The sequence below is a fragment of the Boeremia exigua genome (assembly GCF_020726555.1).
Source record: "Boeremia exigua strain MPI-SDFR-AT-0100 chromosome Unknown C7974scaffold_4, whole genome shotgun sequence".
NCBI lineage: Eukaryota > Fungi > Ascomycota > Dothideomycetes > Pleosporales > Didymellaceae > Boeremia > Boeremia exigua.
In genome coordinates this window covers 1,112,937-1,137,590 of record NW_025763521.1, presented here as the reverse complement: position 1 = coordinate 1,137,590, position 24,654 = coordinate 1,112,937, and the positions used below count along the sequence as shown (strand labels likewise).

The following is a 24,654-nucleotide window of genomic DNA, read 5'->3' as shown; positions in this document are numbered from 1 at the left end:
CGTCGCTATACTATGACATGTGTGGTGCGGATACGTTTGTTGTTCGGTGTTTGGTGTTCATTCGGCGTCGGTGCCTGCTGGTCGGCGCAGCGCTTCCGACGATCGTCATAGCTTCGGATTTGCTAAGCATGAACTGATTTCCATGGACCGCACTGCCAAACCAGCGCCACACTTCACTGCGCAGTTACTGCATTAGCCTCAGCGACTGTTGTATGTACCCCCACGTGATGCCTTTCTGACGCTGCAATCCCCCCTAACGCGCGCGACAGACCTCACCACCGAAGATTCGCCTCGCCTCCACACATTCACCATGGTCTGGTTACCCTGGAGCTCGGGCGCGACCGATGAGGGCGGCGTGAAGAAGACTTCCGGCGGCGCCTTCGAATCGCCCTCGCGCACGAACCGCAAGAAGTGCTACGAAGCGCGCGACACCTTCTTCGAGTGCCTGGACAAGAACAACATCCTCGACAGCATAAACACAAGATCCGGGCGCGAGAAGGCCGAGACCTTCTGCTCGCAGTTCGACAAGGAGTTTGAGAAGAACTGTGCACACAGCTGGGTGGGTGGCCTGCGCTGCACGACTGCGTGCCTGTGTACGTGTGGAGAAGAAACTGACGAGCCATGCAGGTCGAGTACTTCAAGAAGCAACGAGTTGTCAATTACCAGAAGGAACAGACTATCAAGAGACTGGAGTCGCAGGGCGGAGAGATCACTGCGCCGCAGCTGCCACTGCCGGGCCAGAAGTAGAAGACGACGACGCCACTCACGACCTGTACAACATGTTGAATATGTAGAATACACCAATTGCACTGCCTCCAGGAAGACAGCCTCATCGCCGATACGGGACTGCTGTTTTACAAGTTTGACATCTTGTTGAAGATCTTGTGGTGATATACTGACAGCTCTAAGTCCGGCAGATGCACCGGTCCAGCAACTGACTCAATCAGTGAAAGATCGCCGACCATTTCTGGCCTATCGCTTCAATTTCTTGTTGAAGAGAATACGCACCTGGCGACCTGGTCAATGGGAGTGGACCTGCGCAGGTCTGTGACTTGCATATCATTTTTAAACCTTCCTAGTTCTGATAACGACTCAAAGGTGGTCAAAACTTTAAATCCAGTCCTTCTTTCCAGACCAGATACGACCCGCCTTTAGACAGATGTTTCTAAGATACACGGATTGTTCCTCGGTCAAGTCCCAACTAAGCAGCTCCCCTTCACTATCATAGTACGTATACACCGCACCGGCCCTGACTCAGGTCCTACCGCATCTACCCACCCATCCCCAACGACCCGCCAAGCCACCACGCCCGTCCCCAATGCGAACACTTCCAGTCGCTGGACGGCTCACACCCCCCGATACGGCACAGCCCGTCCCAAAACGAACCGCCCGGCACCCAAGTGGCCACACACCACCAGCACCCGCGACCAACCCTCGCAGCCTCGACGCGCAGCTGCCACGCCCTCCTGCACCCACCACCACACGGGACAATGGGCCCGGCCACGCCATCGTAGCTGCAGCATCGCGCAGGCAAACGCACACGCAGCGCACCCGCACCCAGCGCACGCCAGATCCTTCGCGCCTGCGCGAGCACACGCCCGGCCCACACCCAACCAGACCGGCACGACACGGCACTGTCTTGCACCGCCGATCCAGAATTCTCACCAGCGGGCCCGCCGATGCAGCAGCAGCCCGACCGAGCCTCGGGTCCGCCAGCCCCCCAACGGGCGCAACGCGCAATACACAGGTCTTGCACGGCACTCGCGCCAAGCCGCTCTTCTCGCCCTGCGAAAAGCAATGCGCGATCGCGCACGCCCGCCAAGCACGCCCGCGATCCCAGACTTGTTTAAACCGGGGTATTCGGGGCGCTGCGAGGGGGGGAGTGCATTACAGTGGTCTTGCAGGTCGCCGTTGCGTGTCTCATCTCGGTGCTACATATGCACTTTGGGGTCCGCGGAACGCACAGGGACCCTGGCGGTGCGGCGGGCTGGCGGGGCGCGAAACCCAATCTGCGCTGGCGATAACCGAGATCGCTGGGGTGTGGCGCCGGAGGGGGGAATGCGGGGTGATGTCATGACTTGGATCGCGCACGGGGGATAAGGATGTTTGTAGAAAAAAATGGGATTGTTTGTTTATTGTGTGTGTATAGAGGTATGTGTATGCGTGATCATGTCGTGGGTCGCGTTGTCGTTGGGCCGCGTGGCCTGCACTGCGGCGCGAGAATTACTGGTAATACTAGGTATGGTTTTGCGTGCTCCCCACCACCCCCACCTGCGCCGCCGCGAGCTACACGCGCGCCTGGTACCGCACAGGGAATATCGAACTGGGATCGAACTCGCGGCGGAAGATGTCGAGATCGCTTGGGGCGCCTTTGGACGGCGGCCCGACCTGCGCGGCATCGATCGCAAACACGACGTCTTGGAAGACGCCGAAGAACTCGTCGTCCTCGAACAGCAGCGTGCGCCACATGCGCGCGACCTCAGTCGCAGGGTTTTTGAAGATGGGGCCCAGCCCGAATGCGCCCAGCACGAGGTTGCGGTGCCCGCAGTACGACGCGATGCGCAGCACCGCGCGCATCTTCTCGCGCATCAGCTCCTTCTCCGCCGCGAACGAGTACTTTGTGCCGGACTCGTCGAGCTTAGGGCGCCGCACTGGCGCAACGGATATAACGGGGAGCGACTGGATTTCGGAGAAGGGGGCGTAGTCCTGCTCGGCGCCGCCTCTGAAGACAACTGGATCAAGAATCAGCACAACGTGAGGGACATGGAGAAGGTAGGGTGCGTACAAACTTCTGGAGAGTATATCCCACCGCGCTGCGGTATAGGGTAAAAGTCCTCCTCGCGGCCGAGTTGCGCGTTCCACGGCATGGTGAGGGCGTGGACTAGATTGCTTCTCCGTGCGAGGCACTCTTCTGGCGCAATGAGCCCGGACTCCCAGTCACCGCCCGCCCGTTTCTCGTTTGCTACGTTGACGACGGGAATCTTCTTCACATTCGTATTTGCAGCGCTCTGGTACCAGCCCAGGGCGTAGTTCACCGGGTCGCCCTCCATAACGGCTACTCGTGTTCGTTGTGCTGACCGGCCTTCTGAGCTAGCTCGTATCTGTGTGGCGTCCGGGTAGAGGTACGAGGTCTTTGAGTCTTTGATGTAGTTCTTCCAGATATAGGGCATCCATACTCGTTTTGCTTCTGCTGCTATCTCTGAAGGCTTTGGTTTCGAAGGTGACATGGTAGGCCACGAGATAGTGACAGCGAATTTAGTGAATGTTTGTACACGAATGTATGTATTGCACGTCGTTGTATAGATGACTCAAAGCATTTGCAGCGAAAGACTGGCGGTGGAAGAGTGAACGGACAGACAGCGGGTATACAACTGACCTACTCCAGCTGGGGACAAGGGCAGTATATTACCTGACCCAAGGGCGTGTGATTGAGATCAACTAAACATTAGCTTGAGATCGAGCCGCGAACCTGCAGGGGTCCTCAAGATCTGGTCCACTGCATCTACGACGAATAGGGAAATCGTCTGCGGGTATCAAGCTTTGCCTTGTTGGTCTGAGCCGGGGTGCCAGATCTGGCGGGCGGTAGTCTGCGCGCCACAGCGTAGAGCTGTGCTGAGTTGTGACCAACACAATCCAGGAAAGGCACAGATTGCAGGGCGTTGAGACCTTGCGAACCGGAAGCAACCGCATCTTGTCTTACGTGACTTGCTCCCTGATCCCAGGATACGACTGTCCTCCCGCTCTGCCGCCAGGAACTTGGAGCCACAGGGCGCTCGTGTCGGGGCACAAGAAGACGGCGACGGCAGGGATTGCAGCAGGATCGATCGGCCTGACCTGGACGAGATCTACGCATCGATGCATGCATCTTAGACGAGATCTGGCGGCGTTTGGTCAGTCCGACGATGACAGTCGCTGACCCAATTTTTGCACCGAGAGACCCTGCACCAGATAGCGCCGCAGCATTAGTACCGGCACTGCGAGCCGGCTGTAGTCTAGGGTGCAGAAATGCATTGCTGTCAGTACTCAGGATCGGATAGCTGGTGCTCGTGTGGATCTTGTCTTCACCGCATGGTCACACAGCGACTCAGGTTACGAGTGTTTCCGCAGATCCACTGCAGCAACGGCTCCTACGGGGAAAGCGTTCTTGTGCACGCACGATGGCGAGGCGTGCAGCAAAGGCGGTCGAGATCTTGTGGCGTGCGTTCTGCGAGGTGCTGCTTTTTAGCGGCGGGGCGTGGGGACATACGTCTCAGCCAATAGGAGAGCAGCAGACGCCCAAGATGGTGGCTATCGGCTGCCACCCAGGGCATGAGATCTCGTGTAACTCGAGTAAGGCCGTGGAGATTAGGGAGTGTTTCAGACCAGGCTCGGGTCACACGATCGCTGAGTGACTGAGTGCAATAACGCGGAAGTCATGAGCATGATGCTTTAGTTTGCCCGTCCGTGCACGGTTTCCCTTTTGGAAGTTTCGTCAACGACATCTGTTGGTGTTGTGCCTTCACGCTCCACGGTAACGCCGCCCACTGGCTGGTTTCCAACTGCCGTTCGCGTAATGAGCCTGTTGCTGCCCGTTCGAAGGGGCGCTCTCTATGCTCAGCGATCCATACCCCGGCGCTCTGTCGTCGCCCAGTCACAGGCGCGGCATCTTCAGCGTTCACGGCAGAAGTCCACCTTTTGCCCGACGAACATAGCTGAGCTGCTAAGGCCAGCTTCCCCGCTTTCGTCTATCTCACCGCAGGAGCCGTCCGAGAGTGATAATCTTACGGTTCATGGCTATATTCGATCGGTGAGGAAGCAGAAGCGGATCGCCTTTGCAGTCATTGGTGATGGCTCCACTTTACAGACTGTACAAGCTGTCTTGTCACCTCAGCTAGCAGAAGAGTTAGTCTAATCAACGCATCATCATTATTAAGTACTGACGGTGCGATTGACAGCCTGTCAACGGGTGCTGCCGTTAGAGTGACCGGGAAATGGACAGCCTCACCAGGTGGAAAGCAGTCGCACGAACTTCAGGTCGAAAATATCCAGGTGCTGGGAGACAACGATGCCACGACATCTCCAATCCAGAAGAAGTATCAATCGGCGGAGTATCTCCGCACTGTTCCTCACCTACGACCTCGTCTGCCTTTCAACGCTTTACTTTTACGCTTGAGGTCCCTTGTTACAGCGCAGGTGACAAGTCATTTTGCCAAGAATGATTTTACTCAATGTCATCCGCCGATCATCACCTCGTCCGACTGCGAAGGTGCAGGAGAAGTCTTCACCGTCGAGCCTGCTGCATCTGATGCAACATCGGCGCCTGTCCCTGGCTTGCCCAGCAAGCCCAAAAAGCTGCCTGACCCATTTTTCGGCTCTCCGAAGTATCTGACTGTCTCCAGTCAGCTGCATTTGGAAGCGCTGGCACAGTCTGTCGATAAAGTATGGACGCTTTCTCCAACATTCCGTGCTGAAAAGAGCGACACGGCCCGTCACCTCAGCGAGTTCTACATGCTAGAGGCTGAAGTCGCTTTTGTCGACGACCTCAACGATGTCATGGACGTAGTAGAAAATATGCTACGCTCTGTTGCAACCGAACTTCAGGCTTCACGTGTTGGCCAAGAGCTTCTCGAGAGCCGAGCACGGGACCAGAGTGAGGAGAGCACATTTGTGTCGCACGACACACTCGCACAACGATGGCAGGGGCTTGCCGACGGACCGTGGCCACGCATCAAATATGCTGAGGCGATACAACATTTGAAGGACGCGACAGCACAAGGTAAGGCGGGATTCGAGTTCTCACCTGAACACAAAGATGGTTTACAAACCGAGCACGAGCGGTATCTTGCCGAGCACCTTGGTAACGGCGGTCCTGTCTTCGTCACGGATTACCCTCGGTCGATGAAGCCTTTCTACATGCTGCCATCCAGCGCATCTGGATCAGACACAGTCGCGTGCTTTGATCTGCTTGTGCCTGAGATCTGTGAATTGGTAGGCGGCTCAATGCGTGAGCACAGGCTTCCGGAACTCCAACAAGCAATGGTGGACCACGGCCTTCGCGCAGCAGCTGACAGCACCGAAGAGGCGTCGGACGGCTCCCTGCAGTGGTATCTGGACCTGAGACGGTACGGCAGTGTACCGCATGGAGGCTTCGGTCTAGGCTTTGACCGCCTCATTTGCTATCTATCTGGGGCGCAGAACATCAGGGACGTGGTTGCGTTCCCGAGATACTACAAGAAGTGCGACTGTTGATGCGCGTACCTGCGTGCCGCTGCAAGGGCATCAGGCTTTGTGCGCCACGACTGTGCCACAACCGACAGAGTCAAAAGCTCACCCGATGCAAGGTGTCGACATGTGGACCTGTAAATTAAATTGTACATTCTACACTGTACATTCATATACCGTAATTGATGAGCCGGAGTACAGCGCAGGTCCCTTTGCTCGCCCCCCATTTTGGCAAATGCGCCCGACATGCCTCAGTGGCCACTGACCCACAACGACATAAGACGAGAGTCCGCACCCCTCCTTCGCTCATGTCATCCGGGAAGACGACTTCGTCTGATGTTGCTCGGTTTCTCGTGAGCTCCGAAGGCGGCATTAGCGGACACCAAGTCCGCCCGTGCAGCGGGTGGGTCGCAATTTTAGTTTCCAAGTTATCAGATGGTAATCAGATCTTTTTTCAAATCCACGTTGGCAGCAACCTGGCCACGTAGCAGGCACGATGGTGTGAAGGTCAATACTCTTGCATGCAAGTGGCCACTCTCAGCAGCGTTGAAAACTTTTTGACGAACTTCCAAGCGCAAATGTTGCTTGCCAAGGTCCTGCTCGACGAGGTGTGATGTTGCGGCATTGGGACAGGCAATGCGCTGTTGCTTATCAGATCCTTTTGCCCCATCCTAGCAATTAGTTCCCCTCATTCGGGACGGTCATCCCTCCGATATGGCGATGATGTACTATGCAAGTCCGCGGCAGCATTCCAATTAGTCGCTGTCATGTATTTGCCCACGACTTTGCAAACACTGCGGCTTAGTGCAGAGCGCAAAAGCAGAGGAAAGAGTATTGCGCGACCTGAAGCCGCAGAATTGCGCACAATTTAAATCCTTTGTCGACATGGCAATGCTGCGATTCGGAGCCTCGGTCGAGGTTTGCCTGATAATTTAGAGGGCCGTGCGCTCACTAATAACTCTCAGCATCTTACGTCTGGCCCTACGCTCAAAAGAAAGTGTCAACCCTCGAGTGCGGACGCTCTGCCATCACCACGCCCAAATAATTGAACGCTCGCGCAACCGATCCAGCTGCCTCCCTCCATCCTCTTCCCGTCCATTGAATCGCTAAACTGGCATCCACCGTCGTCACGCCCGGCCAGATCATGGGTGGCCATGACCGGCCAGCAGTGCCCGTTGAAGAAGTAGAGCATGAGTATAGCTCCTTGACAACCAGCCACACCGGGATGCGCATCGCTAACCTTCCCTCCAGCTATGAGGCGCTCCCACCCAACTTCTCGCTCGGCGCGAACATGCTTGCCGGCGCGTTCGCTGGTATTGCCGTACGCATCCGAAGTCGCCGCGTCAGACCCAGCTAAATCAGCATCAGGAACACTCAGTTATGTACCCCGTCGACATGCTTAAGGTACGCGACCTCGCTGCAACCCGCGACAATGCATTGGGCGTTGTGCTGACAGTCGGATAGACTAGGATGCAAGTCATCAACCCCGGGCCTACCGCGACGTACCAGAGCTCCATCGCCAATGCCCTCGTAACAGTTTCAAGGGTAGAGGGCTTCAGGTCGCTATGGAAGGGACTCTCCAGTGTTGTGCTGGGCGCTGGTACATTTCCCCGGCTTCGACAGTGTCTGGGCGCGTAATTAATCATGACCGCAGGACCCGCGCACGCCGTATACTTCGCATCCTACGAGGCCACAAAACACGCTCTTGGCGGAAACGAGGGAGAAAGCCACGAGCATCACCCTCTCGCTGCAGGTGCGCAGTGTTCAATTTTTACAATCGAGGCGGTGTTGCTGACCCACCTTAGCTGCCAGCGGCGCCGCAGCCACCATCACGAGCGATGCGCTGATGAACCCCTTTGACGGTGCGTAGCACTCTCTTTGCGTCGCAGACGCCTACTGAATATTCCGCAGTCGTCAAGCAGCGCATGCAATTGCACGGTTCGATCTACACTTCGGTCGGCCATTGCGCGCGGGATGTCTTCCGCAAGGAGGGCATTGGCGCGTTCTACGTCTCGTACCCCACCACACTGTGCATGACAGTGCCATTCACCGCGCTGCAGTTCATGTCATACGAGTCGATTTCGAAGGTCATGAACCCTACTGGCCGATACGACCCGTACACACATTGTTTCGCCGGCGGCCTCGCTGGTGGTTTTGCTGCGGCGCTTACCACGCCCCTAGACGTTATCAAGACGCTGTTGCAGACACGAGGAAGCGCCCACGACGCTGAACTGAGGTCGGTTTCTGGACTGGTCCAGGCGGCCAAGATCATCCACCAGAGGGAAGGCTACAAGGGCTACTTCCGCGGGCTGAAGCCCAGGATCATCACGACAATGCCTAGCACGGCGATTTGCTGGTAAGCACACTCTGGGGCGAGCGGTAACATGAAACTAATTCGACCCAGGTCTGCATACGAGATGGCGAAGGCGTTCTTCATTGCTCGCAGCACGAACCCCAACACAGCCTTATAACGATAATCTCGTTACCAAATTATTGCGCTCACTCCAGCGCATGCTCCTATAATGCGACATACATTTCCCAGCAGTAGAAGGGACCTCGATATTCTCAGCATAGAGCAGGCTACCAGGCCGCACCGTGCAGCTTCCCTGGCAGCGTAACGGTCTTCACATTTCGTTGTATAGTCATAGAAACTTCCCTGGCCTTGATATCTGGAGGGACCATATGGCGGCGTACGGAATCTTTGACGCTTTTTCTCTTGAGCGTTATGCAGTCAGCGCGCATGTTTGTACCATATGGGGAATATAGCATCGGCGTCTTCGTCAAGTGGCATTGTTGTCTTGCTCGACCATTTTGCGAGGAGCGCAATCGATAAAGTGGACCCAGTGTAGATCTGAATGCGACCCGCACATGCCCTGTCCATCCTTCGCCCCATCGCTTGTGCCCGTGAGAGTGCCTGATAATCGGAGGCAACCTGGTCAGTTGGATCTGGTGTCTTGGGCGTGTGGCTGAAATCTGAGCCCAAACGGGCCGCGCGGTCGCGTGCATCTCAGCCCTGTGTTCGGTAGGCGCCCTACGTCACCGCAAGCGCGGCCATAGCCTGGCGCGATACGACACACTGAGCCTCAACTCAAACCATGTTTGGGCACGGCACTGCCCCATCCTGACACTCCCCCAGCACATGATATAGTCGGCCATTTGTGCGCCGTTCGCGATCCATACGATGCGGGCCAACACAACACAGAAGGCGTACGACGAGGCGTTCCTGGCGTGCTCAACTGCCGTCTACTTCGAAAGTCAGGTTGGTGTTCTATAGATAGATCGGGCGGACAACACACTGACGAGCCGTGCCAGCACAACGAGAAAGAGGCCCTGCGCTCATGGAAGACGGCCCTCGACCACATCTACTACAACAACGCCCGCCGCAACCCAACGACGTACCGCCCATCATCCGAGACAGAGAGGGCCCTGGTGGAGTCACTGCGGCAGCTGGAACTGCAATGCAAAGAGCGTGTTGACCTGCTTGAGGCACTGAAGAAGAGCAGAGAAGAGTCGAAGGAGAGTCTGTCTAGCACCGATGCCCAAGCCCCCACTCCCCCTCTCCACGGGGTGCCCTTGGGCTCGACCAACGCGAGTGGCTCGTCAGAGTGGCTCGGAGGAGGCTCGATTCCACCTGTCGCTCAGAGCGATCTCGCACGACCGCCACCGCTGCCTACCCGTCCCCCAATGACACCTCGACAGAGCTCTGGCAACATCTCGAAGCGACTCAACAGCCTGACGCAGACAATGAGCAATTCTACACTGAACGTCGCACCTTCGGAAAACAAGAAGTCGCGAACACCATCGCCGGAGAAGAAGGGAGGGAGGATGCTGAGGACATTGAGGCCAAACAAGGAGGGAAGGCCAGCCTCGAAGATGCCCATGTCTATGAGGTCGCGCCCTGATGCTTCCAAGGCTGCGACGCTGGCTTTTGGGTCAAGGGCGGTTGCATCAAGTTCAAGTCGACAGAGCTTGAGTGTCCCCAAATCATCAACGCCCCCTGTCAACGTTTCTCCCCGTACATCGATAGACATGCCGACCGCGACACCTCAGCCAGAAGCATCGCTTCCACAACCCTCGCCTCATGATTCGCCCAAACCAGCCCCGTTCTACTTCCAGACTCGCGAAGGATCGGCGTCTGCTAACTATGCCGTGCCAGCACCAAGGTGTGGCAGTGATTCAGAGAAGCCGAAACCTCACCCAATATCCCGGAAAGCTGCACCTCCACCTCCACCAGTGCCATCGAAGCCAGCCGAGCTGACTAAGAACCAATCGTCCCAGGCGAGCTCTGCGCTTCCGCATCTTCCTGCGTTTCCATCTTATCGAAAGGAATACCCAACAACTCAGCTGGATCCACGTCTTCTCGCGGCATCCGCTGCAGCACGGTCGTATAATGACATCGGCTCAACAAAGTACGGGAACAAGGAAATCGATACTACGCGCAGACCGTCTGGCGCGGCTCCGACGCCGAGCAACACCAGTAGAACCAGGAACGTGCGGAGAGAGCCAACACCCGAGCCGATTCCGCTTGCTGAGGATGATTTCGACGACGAGCCTCGACCGCCGCCGCATCGAAAGACCAGGAGACGCGGGGACTCGATGCGCGCTGATATTCCTCCAAACCCAAAAGCTGAGTTTGGCGAAGGTGGTGAGCCAGAGGAGGAACCTGATGAGTGGAAGAGGAAGACGGAAGAAGTATTGAAGAACCTTCCCCGTGGCGTGGACAAGCAGTCGGCACAGAACATCTTGAACGAAATCGTCATACAGGGAGATGAGGTTCATTGGGACGATGTGGCGGGGCTGGAGATCGCGAAATCTGCACTCAAAGAGAACGTTGTGTATCCGTTCCTCAGACCGGATCTGTTCATGGGACTACGAGAGCCTGCCAGAGGAATGCTGCTTTTCGGGCCACCAGGCACTGGAAAGACGATGCTTGCAAGAGCAGTGGCTACAGAGTCGAAATCGACGTTTTTCGCGATATCGGCAAGCAGCTTGACCTCGAAGTTTCTTGGTGAATCGGAGAAGCTCGTCCGCGCGCTTTTCTCTCTCGCGAAAATGCTCGCCCCCTCCATCATATTTGTCGATGAAATCGACTCTTTGTTGTCGTCGAGAGGAGGGTCTTCCGAACACGAGGCTACACGGCGCATCAAAACCGAGTTCTTGATTCAATGGTCCGATCTGCAGAAGGCAGCTGCTGGGCGAGAAACAAGCGATAAGGACAGGGAGGCGGGCGATGCATCGCGCGTGCTTGTCCTTGCCGCGACGAACTTGCCTTGGGCTATCGATGAAGCTGCACGGCGCAGATTCGTTAGGCGACAGTATATCCCATTGCCGGAAGACTTTGTCAGGAAACAGCAAGTGAAGACGCTGCTGAGCCATCAGAAACATGATCTGAGCGAGAAGGATCTCGACCGTTTGATTGCGCTCACTGATGGTAAGTACCCACGTGTGATGTATAATGTGTTAGATGTGCTGCTAACAATGACTTAGGCTTCTCTGGGTCTGATATCACTGCCCTTGCAAAAGATGCGGCGATGGGGCCCTTGCGCTCGCTGGGTGAGAGTCTTCTCACCATGACGATGGATGAAATCCGCCCGATATGCTTCCAAGATTTCCAGGCCAGCTTGCGCACCATCAGACCATCTGTTAGTAAGCAGGGCTTGAAGGAGTTCGAGGACTGGGCCAGGGAGTTTGGAGAGCGCGGAGGGTAAATACCGTGCGGCATACTGTGCGCGCACCAGCCCTTCAATGAGGCACGCGTATTTGTCCAGCGTGGCCAAACTCATCTAATGCAATGTGTTGCCCAGTGTAGAGGTCTACCCCACCTCCTGTGTTGACGACTGCTCCTTCCTTCCTGAGCACTCACTATCAGGCTCGTGACGTAACGCCCCTCAGCCGCCGTCAGCTCTGCGGACTCTGGACCGATGTTTACATTGACCTCGCTCAGCAATTCACAGACCTATAGCATGGCGCCACGTAAGAAGACCGACAAGCCTGAGAAGGAGGAGAAAGCAACTGGTGCTGAGGGCTCAGACATGATTCTGCGCTACCTGCGTGCGTACCCTTTTACCATATCTCATCTGAGACCACACAGTCCGCCTATACTGACGCTGTGCAGGCAAAACAAACAGACCATACTCGGCCATTGAAGTGTCAACTAATCTGTACAACAAGGTCACCAAAGGTTCGTCAAGCTCAGAGTGCGTATCAGCAAGGAATGCACGCCTAACAGCCCCCAGCCGCCACCGCAAAGCTCCTCAAAGACCTCCACGAGCAAAAACTAATCGAAGGCCGCGCATCCGGTACGATGACCCCATTCACACACCCCACTCAGCTAACAAACCCAGGCAAGCAAATTGTCTACCACGCCCTGCAAGTCCGTCTCCCCTCCCCCACTCCCTCTCCACCACCCGTCTAACCCCCCAAGAACCCAACCGACGCTATCTCCCCCGACCAACTCGCAGACTACGACGCCCGCACCGCAGCCCTTACCGCCCAGACCACCGACCTCCACTCCCGCACCAAGACACTGCGCACCGCCCTCGCCGCCCTTAGCGCGCCGCGCGCCGCAGACCTGCTCTCGCGCGTTGCAGCGCTGGAGCGCGAGAAAGAAGAGCTTGGGGGCAGACTGGAGGCGTTGCGGGCGGGCCGCGGAGTGCAGGTTTCGGCGGAGGAGCGGGAGCGGGTGGGGCGCGAGTGGAGGGCCGTCAAGGGTGTGAGTGGCAGGCGGGAGAGGATTGCGAGGGAGTTTTGGGGGATGGTTGAGGAGGGGACTGAGGGGGAGGAGAGGGAGGCGTTGAGGGAGGCGTGGGGGCTGGATGAGTAGGGAGTGAAGGGCTGAGCGTGGATTCATGAACGAGAGTTCTTGCGGTAAAGATCTGTTGTCGCCTTCTCCGATTTATTCATTGGTGTTGGTAACACGACCTGAATCTGCCAATGAAGGGCGATCCTGTAGCCGGTCCGCAGTCGAATAACACATCCTTCTTCAACTTGAACATATTTAATTCGAGCTTATATTCAGTCAAAGTGATATGATGTGCAATACCCGACCCTTGGTAGGTACTTCGTAGCGGCGTTCCGAATGCGCCCGCTAATTGGCGGGGCAGTACCGCAGTACCGAAGGTGCGATGAACTCATCTTTGCCTTCCAAGTCCTCACCGATCTGAGCACGCAAAACCTCCAGTCTCAAGAACGTCAACAATCTTTTCGTCTCGATACAATGGCAAAGGTCGAAGGAGCTCCAGCACATGGCACCGTAGCCCACTTGCTTCCTTTGACGTACAAGCGATATGTCTCGGAATGGCTCGAAGAGGACACGCCGAGCTTCGACTATGGAGGCTTCGTCGTTGGTGAAGAGCAATCAGAAGCCAAGCTGTTAGGCAAGAGCGAGGTAAATATTCAGCTCATGTCTGTGACTTTCCAAGCTGATGAACTCAGGGCATCGTTGCTGGCGTGCCATTCTTCAACGAGGTCTTCAAGCAGTTGGATTGCACGTGAGTCACTCTTCATATTCGAGAATTTCGAATACTGATCCTGCATCAAGGGTCGAATGGCATGTCAATGAGGGCGATTCAGTCGGAGAGAAAATCACCCATTGCGCCACGGTCCGCGGGCCAGTTCGCAATCTGCTCCTCGGCGAGCGCGTAGCGCTCAACACTCTTGCCCGTTGTTCAGGCATCGCAACAAAGTCCAACCGCCTTCTCACTCTGCTGCGTAAAGCAGGCTACCAGAACATCCTTGCTGGCACTCGCAAGACAACACCTGGTTTCCGATTGGTAGAGAAGTACGGTATGCTTGTTGGTGGCGTCGATGCCCACAGAGTTGATCTGTCACACATGACGATGTTGAAGGACAACCACATCGTGGCCGCAGGGAGCATCACTAATGCAGTGCGGGCCGCGAAGTCTGCGGGTGGGTTTGCTACCAAGATTGAAGTCGAATGCCAGAGCTTCGAAGAAGCAGACGAAGCTATTGCCGCTGGAGCAGACATTGTCATGTTGGACAACTTTACACCCGACGGTGTCAAGGCCGCGGCTGCGCAGCTGAAAGAGAAGTGGGGACGAGGCACGGGAGACAGGAAATCGTTCCTGGTCGAGGTCAGTGGAGGCCTTACGGAACACAATGTGGAGAAGTATGTCTGCGCCGACATCGACATCGTCAGCACGAGCAGCATACATCAGGGTGTTCCTCATGTCGACTTCTCGCTCAAGATTGTACCGAAGACCAAATAGAATAGTGGCGAAAGCTAGAGATATCGGCGCGCAGCAATGTAGGCAGCAAAGGAGCGCCAAGGAGGCATTTAATTATACTTGGAGCAATCCATAGAATTGAGGTTAAACAGTCTTGGTCGACAGAGCGTGTGACCATCTAGCATTGTCAGCCTTGTTTGCACGTCCAAATTAGGCCGAGCGCGGCTGCTCTTCCAACGGTCGCGGAATCTGCCCCGCTAGGCGTGCAACATGCACCTTTGTCACACGACGGCAGCCTACTTATACTTCATCTGACCACCAAATCCCCATATAACGGCCCGACAAATATAATGATATCGGAACACTTGACAGCCTTGGGCAAGATTTTCCATTGACCTACACGAAAGCCACTATTCGACAAGCGGGTCTCCTGATTGGCGCGGTACTCAACATGGATACACCCCCAGATCCAAAGCATATCGAGCGCGTTATGTTAGCTTGCGTTCAATGCCGAAGCAGACACGTCAAATGCGACTCCAACCAGCCAGTCTGCAACAGGTGCAGGCGTGACGGGAAAGAATGCCTCTATCAGAAGTCTCGAAGAGGTGGTCTGAACAAAGAAGCACTCGCACGGAGGCGCTTAAGATTACAAGAGCAAGCAAAGCAAAAAGCGCCAGTATCGCCTCCAGTCAACGAGACCCCACATGGTACTCCCATGTCTTCCTCACAGGGTGATGATGGAATGTACAGTGGGCCTTCGAGTGTTCCCTCTCTACACGATCTACGCATACAGGACTCGAAAGCCTCACCCGCGGGAACTGTCTCCTTCCAGATCAACGACGAACGCTTGCTTGAGCTGTATTACGAGTATTTCTGGGCTCCTTTTCCAATTGTTCTTCCACAGCACTTCTTCCAGGCAAGGAAGAAAAGCGAAAATCATGGATTAGGTGAGCTATCGCTAGTTCTGGAGTGGATCGGGTCCCTATATGCTTCTTGGTGCCCATCAGAGCCGTACTATCTGGCGGCACTTGACGCTGTAAGCTCGCCGTCATTACCGCGAACACCTTTCAACGTTCAGACTATTATGCTCTTCGCGGTCGCCCAGCATCATCAGGACATGCGGTCAGAATCTCGGAAGATATTAGACCTAGCCATTCTGGTTGCGCTGGAGCTCGACATGAATAAACGAGACTTTGCCCGTCTGTGGGGTGAAGGAAACCCCGTCTTGGAAGAGTCTTGGAGACGAACTTGGTATATGCTGGTCACCAGCGACCAGCATTTTTCGATTGTGATGAACACACCTGTATATCAACTTTGTGATATGCCTAGCGATGTCTACCTGCCCTGCGACGATGAGTTTTACGTAGCAGGAGTAAGTCAATTACGCCCACACAAATAAGCTCTGGCCTGACAGACACAGGACATACCGACACCTGCGACTTACCAAGAGATGCAAGATCGGGAGTTTGCAGACATTGAAGTTGTATATTCTTCTCTCGCGTATCTACATGATATGGGCAGAACCGTCGCTTACGGCACGTTCATCCTCCCGAGCCTCGTACCGCGCTAACGATTCAAGTAATGAGTTCGTTTGCCGCCAACCCACGGTTCAATAGAGAGCTTATCGATAGTATGGATGCAAAGATAGCTATATGGCATTCTCAGCTTCCGTCCGTCAAGCGAGATCCGATGCGAAAGGATGGCACAGTGGACGAGATCATGTTCACGGCTCACATGATTGGAGCGATGTAAGTTGTGCATCCCGATACATCCTGCTGCACATACAGTATCTAACTCTAAGAGTGTTTTATTGACAATGCATCGACCCCTGTCTTCACTAGTCTATCACGATGCGGAGCTCCGAACGACCGCCTTCGCAGCACCAACGCCATTCACCATACCCGCCGTGCCCTCAAGAAACGTGCACACTGCACGAGTACTGAGAGTGATCGAGATCCAGACCAAACTCCTTGCCATCCCTTGCACTATCGAGAAACACAGTGTCTTCGCCATGTGCCCAAGTGCACTAATCGCAGCCGCTCAGGTGTCAGCGTGCAACAACCTCCTCGAAGACCACGCTCTGTCCATAGCCCGCGATCGCATCAAGCTAAGCATTGGGTTTTTGAGTTCAATGGGCTCGATATGGCCGTCGGGGAAGGCTATGGCGAAGGATGTGCGTGCAATAGCTCGATCGATACTGTACATGCCGCCGAGTGTCACGACAGTGGGGTGTGATCCGTCAGCCGAGATCGAGATACCGCGGGACGAGCTGATCTGGCCAGTCGACCCTTCAGCAGGCGTCGATATCTACAGCGGTATTGTAATGCCAGTGGACTGGGACCAGATGACTTCTGGTTATTCTTCGTCGGCGCCGGTAGACTTCGATGCGGCTGTCTTCCAACCGTCTAGTCTCGATGATCTTGGCTTATAGACTTCTTCCATCACACCTGTCTGATTTACACGACGCGACAGAGTAGCGAGGCGAGAATGAGCTCTCCAGTATTGCAGTAGCGAGTTGCTATGTCACCCTTGGATAGCTCGGGTGGAGTCTGGGCTCAGCCGGATCGCAAGGCTGATCGCACGATACAAATCCATCATTGCTATGACTACTATGTGACAAGACAAGCCGTCGTTAGGACTGGCTAAGGAAGTGCGAAACACAAGGTCCACTTCGAAGTTCGAGAACCGCTGGTGCAACTTTGCCGGCACCCGAGGCGCCCAGCGACGACGACCGGAACCCCCATCTTCAAGTTGCATTGTTCCCCCCAACTTTGGGGATTAGCAACCGTACTCATCTTGGCATCAGCGCAAGCATATCAGTGGTTATCTCTTCGTCCTACCATATCAGGACGACGACGCTATGCAAAAACGGCTAGCGCTTCTCTCATTGGCCCAGCCCCGCGCCCGGGATCTGCCATCCTCCAAAGGTGGGTCTCTTACCCTAAGTCCGAAGATTTAAGAGCAAGGGCATTTGCTCGTGGCAAGATACTGAGAAGACGTGACCATGACGGCTGCTACAATCGGTTCCAAGATGCGCCTCTGAAGAGAATCTCCTACTGTACCGCCTACAATATTTTCTTCGTGCGACTTTACACAATTCCTTATCAATCCTGGGCCACGCGACCCCACTAAAACTCTTACGTGACGCGACTCACCTGTCAACCAAACTCATCGTTCTCGACAAATTTCTGCAGCCATGAGCGACATCGAGAAGCGGTACGATGGCACGGGTCCCCAGCCAAACTCGGTCAACAGTGACGATCTCGATATGCAGCTGGGAGAAAGCGACCCGGTGTACGAGGCGAAACTCGTCCGAAAACTCGACTGCTACATCATCCCGGTAGTGATGCTGCTGTACCTGCTCAGCTTTCTTGACAGGTAAGTTTTGATTAATGATATTGCTCTTCACTGCGAGAAGAAGCACCAGTCAGCATTTTCATCAGTCCGGGGACGATTTACTCGTTGAATAGTTCTCTGACACAAGCACAGGGTGAACATTGGTAACGCACGACTTTATGGACTCGAGGAGGATCTGGGAATGGACTCGACGCAGTTCCAGACCGCTGTCTCAATCCTCTTCGTCACCTACATTCTCTCTGAGATACCCAGTAACCTCGTGCTTAAGAAGATTCGCCCGTCTCGTTGGATCGCGTTTATCACCGTCGCCTGGGGCATTGTCGCGACCTTGACGGGTGTCGTGCAAAGTTACGGCGGCCTGCTTGCGTGCCGTCTCTTTCTCGGCGCCGTGGAGGGCGGCCTTTTCCCTGGTCTTGCTGTCTATCTTACGTTCTTTTACACCAAGCGCGAATTGGCCCTGCGCATTGGGTATCTGTTCGTTTCCGCCGCGCTGGCGGGTGCCTGTGGTGGTCTGTTGGCCTACGGAATCGGCCACATGGATGGCGTCGCCGGGCAGCGTGGGTGGCGCTGGATCATGATCATTGAGGGAATCCCTACCTTCGTCCTCGGTATTGCAACGTGGTGGATCCTGCCCGACGAGCCGGCCACAGCGTACTTCCTCACCGAGGACGAGAAGGCGTACGCGGTTGCGCGGCTCAAGCGCCAGACTGGGTACACGAAAAGTGCAGCTGAGTTCCACTGGGACGACGTCCGGAAGTGCTTCAAAGACTGGAAGGTGTGGCTGTTCTGTTTTGCTCAATTCGGATCCGACACCATGCTCTACGGCTTCTCGACCTTCCTGCCCACCATCATCCGCGCCATCATGCCCAAGGCGTCGAGCGCAATGGTCCAGGTCCTCACGATCCCGTGCTACGCGCTGGGCGCCATCACCTACCTGGTCGTTGCGTACTTCTCCGACAAGCAGCAGAAACGGGCGTTCTGGAGCATCCTGATGGGCGTTGTCAGCATCGTCGGCTACGCCATGCTGATCAGCCCGAGCAGCTCCGGCACGCACTATGCCGGCTGCTTCCTGGTCGCCATGGGGCTGTACGTGTGCGTTGGCATTCCGCTCGCCTGGCTCCCGACCAACCTCCCGCGCTATGGCAAGCGCACGAGTTCGACGGGGCTGCAGCTTTCGATCGGCAACTGCGCAGGCATCATGTCGTCGTTTGTAAGTTGCCTCCTTGTTGCATCTATGCACGTGCTAACATTCGGTAGTTGTATCCAGCGAAGCAAGGTCCGCGCTTCATCAAAGGTCACGCTGTTACCATGGCCATGGTTGCGTTCGCGCTTGCCTGCTATGCGATCTTGTGGGCATACCTCGGTATGCTGAACGCGCGACGTGAGAAGGGCGAGGAGGACTATCTGATGGAGGGCAAGAGCGAAGAGGAGATTGCGGAGATGGGTGATGAGAGTCCTCGCTTCAGGTACACGACCTGAGTGTAACAGATGGAAGCATTTTTGGAGTTCATTTACCAACATTTAATGCCTATTGCTATATCGACAGTCATGTGGGGAGTAGAGACGTTGGGGTGGATGCAATGCAATTAAACCTCACAACTCACATTGGAGTAATTCAGTGAAACACGACAGCGATTGCTTCCCTCTTCGGATTCGTCTAGAGCAAGACTGATGTGCAACAGAAAGACAAGGCGGAAAGACAAGGCCAGCGAAGGCTGGAAAGTTGAGCCTCATCGAGGCAAGCATCGCCTTTCCGACGGCGACCAGCGCCAACCGCGTCTGTGCGTCAAGCACGCAATCGTCATTGGTGAATTTCAGTAGTTTTCCGCACCATGCCAGCAACCGCATCTTGCAACATCACGGGCACATATCTTCCACACCAATATCCTAGATCTGCAAACTTGCCAATTGCACTCTGCCTGCACAATTGTGAAGTCTCAAGAGCTGGAACACAAGACACCATCCCGCCATTCGCGCGTGGTTGATAAGAGCCAGGACCGGGAGCGATAGCGGAGCCCCAGACCCCAAGCCCTACTCCACACCAAAAAAACATCAACATGGTCTCCCAACTCGAGCAAGAAATAGAGCACGCAGAGTCGGGCTCCGGCCGCGTCGCAAAAGACCTCTTTGCGGGTGCCGTCGGCGGCGTCGCCCAAGTGCTGCTGGGCCAGCCCTTCGACATTGTCAAAGTGCGTCTGCAGACCACTTCCCAGTACTCGGGCGCCCTGCACGCGGCAACCAGCATCTACAAGTCCGAGGGCGCGCTGGCGTTCTACAAGGGCACGCTGACCCCGCTGATTGGCATCGGCGCGTGCGTGTCTGTGCAATTCGGTGGCTTCAACGCCGCGCGCCGGTACTTCGAGGGCCAGAATGCTGCGAAGACAGGTAGTCCTGCGCTGTCGTACACCCAGTACTATGCGGCAGGTGCTTTTGCGGGCGTCGCCAACACCGCGCTCTCCTCGCCCATCGAGCACATCCGCATCCGGCTGCAGACGCAGCCCAGCGGGTCCGCACGCCTGTACACCGGACCGCTGGACTGCGTGCGCAAACTCGCCGCGCACCAGGGCGTACTCGGCGGCGTGTACCGCGGCACCGCCGTCACCTTCCTGCGCGAAGCCCAGGCCTACGGGATGTGGTTCACGACGTTCGAGTACCTGATGAACGCGGACGCGGCGCGCAACGGGGTCAAGCGCGAGGACATTTCGACGCTGAAGGTCGCCGCGTACGGCGGGCTGGCGGGCGAGATGCTGTGGATTAGTAGTTATCCGTTTGACGTGGTCAAGAGCAAGATGCAGAGTGATGGGTTCGGGGGCGCGCAGAAGTATAAGAGTATGCGGGATTGCTTTGCGAAGGTGTGGGCGGCGGAGGGGGCAAGGGGGTTTTGGAAAGGCATTGGGCCGACGCTGTTGAGGGCTATGCCGGTCAGTGCGGGGACGTTTGCTACGGTTGAGGTTACGATGCGTATGATCAGTTAGAGAGGGGTGGATTGGCTGTGGATGTGAGGTGGGCTGAAAGTTGTTGTAAGGGAGCGAGTCTTGAGGGCGGACCTGGAGAAGAGCAGGGACTGGGATTGGATTGGATTGATTGAACTAGATCATCGGAATGAATAGACGGACGGAACTGGATGAAGAGACTGAGGGAACAGGACCAAGAGGATATACATGAATAGACGGGATTAAAAGAAGACAATCAAACGGACGACACAGCAAGTCCGGTTCGACTTTTTCCTCTCATCCCAAACACATCACACTTCCAGTCCACATGAGTCTACAATCCCAGCCCGTCCTATTCCCAGCCCCGGTCCTACACCCCGGTCTCTTGGCTTGGGGGAGACGACGGGTCTTCTGAGCCCCCACCCACCCCACCCCGGCTCTCTCTCTCTAGAGTAGATCGCACTCTTGAGTAGATCACAAACAACCCATATACCGAGACCCTCTTACCACGGGATTCCTGTACAGACACGGACGTGGTTATGGACATGGACGTGGAAGCCCAGTCTGCGCCACCACACGACACCACGGCAGGATACAACTCGCAGAAACAGGAGACGGGAATCTGAATATTCCATGCACGCTACGCTACGCTATAAGATGAACTGTGAGAGTGAGACTGTGAAACAGTGAGACTGTGAGACTGTGAGTGTGTGTGTGTGTACATATGAAAAGTGGGTCCCAAAGAGAGAGTGCCGTCCATCCATCCTTCCATCCGTCCCTCCGCAAGGGAACAGGGGGGCGGGGGGGGGGTATAGTACATAAAATCCCAGATCCTTGCCGTTGGTGCATCCACCCATCCAACCGATCATACATCCAACCAGCAATCCAACCGACCATGCGTGCGTGTGTGCATGCTTTTGAACCAGACCAACCGTCCAAACCAGGCCAACCGCCCAAACCAGTCAAATCCCGCGCAGCCCTCGACAACCGACCGTGCCGTCCAACCACCCATTTAAACACTATTTTACTACTGCGACCCGCCGCACGCCTCACCAGCACTTCAACTTAGCCCAGAACCCCCCCTTCGGATCCGCCTCCCCCTCGTCCTGCACGCGCGGCGCCTTCTCGCCCTGCGGCGGCAACCGCGGGGTCTGCGCATACGGCGCCGGGGCGCCAGGCAGCCTACCCGCACTGGCGCGGGCCTCGACGACGCGGCGCACGAGCAGCGCAAAGCTCTCCTCGATATTGACCATTTCGCGGGCGCTCGTCTCCATGAAGCCGCAGCCGCGGGCGCGGGCCCATTCCAGCCCCGTCTTGGCCTCGATCTGGCGCTGGGCCTGCAGGTCGCACTTGTTTGCGGCGACGATTTTGACGGGCGGGGTGCGGTTGTTGTCGAGCCGGTTTTCTGTCTCCATGTCGATCATCTCCATGAAGTAGTCGAGGGCGTCGAGCGAGTTGGGCGACGTGATGTCGTAGACGAGCAGGAAGGCGTCGGATTGCAGATTCGAGGCGGCCCAGAGGCCGCGGTATTCTTCTTGCCCCGCGGTGTCGGTCAGCATTAGGTAGTACGAGTGGCCGTCGACGGTGCGGGTCACGGAGTAGGAGTCTTCGATGGTGGGGTCGTAGCTGGGGTTGTTAGTGAGGGGCGGTGTGGAGAGGGGGGGGACGTACTCTGAGGTCCATTCTGACCGTACGAGGCGCAGGGTTATGGAGCTCTTGCCTGGAGAAATTAGCGGTGATGTGGATGGGGGAGAGAGTGACGTACCGCATCCGCCGTCGCCGCAGATGGTGATTGTGATGCGATCTTGTTCCTCCATGGCGTGTGGTGTGAGTGAGCGGTGTGGGTGTGTGGGCGTGTGGGCGTGTGGGTGCGCGGTGGGTGCGCGGTGAGGGAGCGCTGGTGGTCTGGCGTGCGGTGTGCTGTGCGTCCACGTGAGGCGTGGTGTGTGCCGTGAGGGCCGTGGCTCGATGGGTGTGCAGTGCGCGCAGTACAGTCTCGCAGTCTCGCGGTCTCGGTACAGTCTCGCGTGGGCAAATGACGGGGATCGGCGTCGTTGGTCGCGGCCGTTGTCGTTGGTAGTGCAGCAGCTACGTCTCGGGTTCAGCCTCACTCGTCTTAAGCAGCTTCGCGCGGCGCTGGATAAAAGAAAGGAGTCGCTAGCCAGCGTCGTAATCAAAGTGGCAACGAGGGTGTCCCGGGGCCGTCAGCCAGCAATCCGGACCGCGAAAGGAGAGCGTCGCCGGCTCAGGACCTGGCGGCGATCACCTGGTGTGGGCGTCGAGGCCCGGTAGCACCCTTGCCCACGGCGGCGGCATGGCTTCCGCGAAGGTTTGGCGCTCGGGCGCCACCACCGCTTCTGCGATGGCGAGGCTGCGGGCGCGCCTTGTGCCATGTTGGCGCGACAGCTGCGCGGTGGTGCTCTCGGTGCGCCCGTTCGTTGCGGGTGCTGCAGCCCTATCCAGCGCGACTCGCGCGCGCAGGGATGACGCAGAGATTGCGGACTCGACGCCTCAAGCCTGCGCCCTGCGGCACCTGCCGTCTCGGTGCAGGAGGCGCAAACCACGCCGACGCTGCGATGTGTCAATAGCAGCAGGCAGCACTAGATACTACGCGTGCAATTTGCACGCATCCTGCGTTGGGCGCGTGGGAGGGCCACGGACGGATTAGCCCGCACATACACTTTGAAAAGAAGCTCAGGGTGCCGTCCGTGCAGCTTCATCACGATGCACTTGACCGCCGAGCAGGACCGGCCTATCGAGTCGTGGTGCTGGCTGCCGTATTTAGATGTACAGTACGAGACTACGAGTGCTCTAAATTCAACCACAGTACCAAAGCTCCGCTTACATACCAAGGCTCCGGGCATCCCGCGAAGAAGCCCGTTCTTCGCTGCTGCGGTCAACGGTAGACATGACGCGAGGTGGCCCTCACTTGTTCTTTTTCTCCCCAGGTCCCTGGCAAGCGTGAGACACCCAGTGCACGTTGCGTGTGCGTGCAGTGGCTGTTGAGACTCTCGTGCTCGGATCCGCCAACCGAACCGGGTAGAAGACCCAGCAGCTCCAGGATGCAACAACCCAGGACCTGTCGAACGCAGCGTTTGCCGGCCAGCCCTGCCCGTCCGCGCCCAGCACGAGCACCGCACCGCGTAAACACAGTCCCAAACAACGCTAGCCCGCCTCGCCGCCGCCCCATTGGCCAAAGCTAGATCCCCGGCCAGGGTCTGCCAGCGGCGAGCGGAGTCGCTGGAGCTGCCACACATCACGTCACAACAGGCACGACACCTGCTGCGCTGCCTCCGCACACAATCCCCCCCACACATTCCCGACTGCACCCAGCGCCCGCGCACTCCGCTCAATGGCTTCCCGCGCACTCCGCCCGGCGCTCCGCCTCGCGAACACCGCGCGCAGCTTCCACACCACCGCTGCGCTGCGACAAGAGAAGCCGCTCGTGGCGCCCGTTCGGAGGCCCGTTGGCGCCTTCAGGGGAGGGTGAGTGTCCCAGCATGTACCCAGCCATCACCAACGTCAATCTCCGCGTTGAACTCTGCCGCCCGCGCCACGCACCACGCACCACGCACCACGCACCACGTACCCTTCAGCTCCCCATCTAACCCAACCCAGACTCTTCGGCTTCCTCCTCGGCACCGCCTCCGCCGGCGCCGGCATGTACTACTACGTGATCGACGAGTACCGCGTGAGCAACCAGCTGCTGACCGAGGACATCTACGCGCTGCAGAGCGCCGTGCAGCGGATAGAAGGCTATGTGCGCACGCTGGAGGACAAGGTCGGCGAGAAGAGGCGTTAAACCTACAATTAAACCACCTACAGTTAAAACACCTGTAGTGGGATTGAAGGGACTGGTTGGTGGTGGAGGACGAGACGGAGGGGGGAGTGTGCTGGTCAAGGGCATCGCAGAGGACAAGACTGCATCATCATGGCGATTGGGGGAAGAGGGCAGGGAGGCGTGGGTGCGGCGAGGT

At 56.7% G+C, this 24,654-nt stretch overlaps 12 protein-coding genes across 12 annotated transcripts; 9 read left to right on the top strand and 3 right to left on the bottom strand.

Moving 5' to 3' along the window:
- Positions 1 to 310: 310 nt before the first annotated feature.
- C7974DRAFT_307685 (cytochrome oxidase c subunit VIb-domain-containing protein) lies at positions 311 to 747 on the top strand (the record flags this gene model as incomplete). Its single annotated transcript, XM_046138140.1, has 2 exons — positions 311 to 559; positions 628 to 747. 2 exons carry the CDS (start codon positions 311 to 313, stop codon positions 745 to 747), a joined length of 369 nt encoding a protein of 122 aa, XP_045999017.1.
- A 258-nt stretch (positions 748 to 1,005) lies between these two features.
- Positions 1,006 to 2,212, top strand: C7974DRAFT_148599 (uncharacterized protein). The gene is made up of 2 exons (XM_046135721.1): positions 1,006 to 1,043; positions 1,099 to 2,212. The coding sequence occupies exon 2, from the start codon at positions 1,319 to 1,321 to the stop codon at positions 2,075 to 2,077; it is 759 nt and encodes a 252-aa protein (XP_045999016.1). The 5' UTR covers positions 1,006 to 1,043; positions 1,099 to 1,318; the 3' UTR covers positions 2,078 to 2,212.
- C7974DRAFT_148611 (uncharacterized protein) lies at positions 2,182 to 3,445 on the bottom strand. The gene is made up of 2 exons (XM_046135722.1): positions 2,786 to 3,445; positions 2,182 to 2,732 (listed from the first exon to the last, which is right to left on the bottom strand). The coding sequence occupies exons 1-2, from the start codon at positions 3,225 to 3,227 to the stop codon at positions 2,287 to 2,289; spliced, it is 888 nt and encodes a 295-aa protein (XP_045999015.1). The 5' UTR covers positions 3,228 to 3,445; the 3' UTR covers positions 2,182 to 2,286.
- Positions 3,446 to 4,279: 834 nt separating this feature from the next.
- On the top strand, positions 4,280 to 9,142 carry C7974DRAFT_355701 (mitochondrial carrier domain-containing protein). The gene is made up of 9 exons (XM_046139579.1): positions 4,280 to 4,881; positions 4,935 to 6,083; positions 7,453 to 7,522; positions 7,570 to 7,605; positions 7,666 to 7,801; positions 7,856 to 7,954; positions 8,007 to 8,063; positions 8,113 to 8,557; positions 8,606 to 9,142. Exons 1-9 carry the CDS (start codon positions 4,553 to 4,555, stop codon positions 8,670 to 8,672), a joined length of 2,388 nt encoding a protein of 795 aa, XP_045999014.1. The 5' UTR covers positions 4,280 to 4,552; the 3' UTR covers positions 8,673 to 9,142.
- C7974DRAFT_148483 (P-loop containing nucleoside triphosphate hydrolase protein) lies at positions 9,028 to 12,134 on the top strand. Its single transcript, XM_046135720.1, has 3 exons — positions 9,028 to 9,460; positions 9,514 to 11,632; positions 11,689 to 12,134. Exons 1-3 carry the CDS (start codon positions 9,383 to 9,385, stop codon positions 11,907 to 11,909), a joined length of 2,418 nt encoding a protein of 805 aa, XP_045999013.1. The 5' UTR covers positions 9,028 to 9,382; the 3' UTR covers positions 11,910 to 12,134.
- Positions 12,135 to 12,164: 30 nt separating this feature from the next.
- C7974DRAFT_432640 (Tat binding protein 1-interacting protein-domain-containing protein) lies at positions 12,165 to 13,024 on the top strand (the record flags this gene model as incomplete). Its single annotated transcript, XM_046144867.1, has 4 exons — positions 12,165 to 12,252; positions 12,317 to 12,382; positions 12,438 to 12,574; positions 12,626 to 13,024. 4 exons carry the CDS (start codon positions 12,165 to 12,167, stop codon positions 13,022 to 13,024), a joined length of 690 nt encoding a protein of 229 aa, XP_045999012.1.
- A 393-nt stretch (positions 13,025 to 13,417) lies between these two features.
- Positions 13,418 to 16,818, top strand: C7974DRAFT_306983 (Quinolinate phosphoribosyl transferase; the record flags this gene model as incomplete). Its single annotated transcript, XM_046138107.1, has 7 exons — positions 13,418 to 13,588; positions 13,782 to 14,381; positions 14,991 to 15,063; positions 15,191 to 15,759; positions 15,808 to 15,912; positions 15,942 to 16,135; positions 16,191 to 16,818. 7 exons carry the CDS (start codon positions 13,418 to 13,420, stop codon positions 16,816 to 16,818), a joined length of 2,340 nt encoding a protein of 779 aa, XP_045999011.1.
- Positions 16,819 to 17,364: 546 nt separating this feature from the next.
- On the top strand, positions 17,365 to 19,277 carry C7974DRAFT_148412 (major facilitator superfamily domain-containing protein). The gene is made up of 3 exons (XM_046135719.1): positions 17,365 to 17,765; positions 17,877 to 18,954; positions 19,002 to 19,277. The coding sequence occupies exons 1-3, from the start codon at positions 17,584 to 17,586 to the stop codon at positions 19,221 to 19,223; spliced, it is 1,482 nt and encodes a 493-aa protein (XP_045999010.1). The 5' UTR covers positions 17,365 to 17,583; the 3' UTR covers positions 19,224 to 19,277.
- A 308-nt stretch (positions 19,278 to 19,585) lies between these two features.
- Positions 19,586 to 21,107, top strand: C7974DRAFT_332426 (mitochondrial carnitine/acylcarnitine carrier protein). The gene has a single exon (XM_046139110.1). It carries the CDS (start codon positions 19,802 to 19,804, stop codon positions 20,717 to 20,719), a length of 918 nt encoding a protein of 305 aa, XP_045999009.1. The 5' UTR covers positions 19,586 to 19,801; the 3' UTR covers positions 20,720 to 21,107.
- Positions 21,108 to 21,726: 619 nt separating this feature from the next.
- On the bottom strand, positions 21,727 to 22,494 carry C7974DRAFT_411248 (P-loop containing nucleoside triphosphate hydrolase protein; the record flags this gene model as incomplete). The annotated part of the gene is made up of 3 exons (XM_046143541.1): positions 21,727 to 22,303; positions 22,349 to 22,397; positions 22,443 to 22,494. The coding sequence occupies 3 exons, from the start codon at positions 22,492 to 22,494 to the stop codon at positions 21,727 to 21,729; spliced, it is 678 nt and encodes a 225-aa protein (XP_045999008.1).
- A 679-nt stretch (positions 22,495 to 23,173) lies between these two features.
- Positions 23,174 to 24,180, bottom strand: C7974DRAFT_148324 (uncharacterized protein). Its single transcript, XM_046135718.1, has one exon. The coding sequence runs from the start codon at positions 23,992 to 23,994 to the stop codon at positions 23,278 to 23,280; it is 717 nt and encodes a 238-aa protein (XP_045999007.1). The 5' UTR covers positions 23,995 to 24,180; the 3' UTR covers positions 23,174 to 23,277.
- C7974DRAFT_307076 (uncharacterized protein) lies at positions 24,030 to 24,479 on the top strand (the record flags this gene model as incomplete). The annotated part of the gene is made up of 2 exons (XM_046138112.1): positions 24,030 to 24,163; positions 24,296 to 24,479. 2 exons carry the CDS (start codon positions 24,030 to 24,032, stop codon positions 24,477 to 24,479), a joined length of 318 nt encoding a protein of 105 aa, XP_045999006.1.
- Between the last annotated feature and the right edge of the window lie 175 nt (positions 24,480 to 24,654).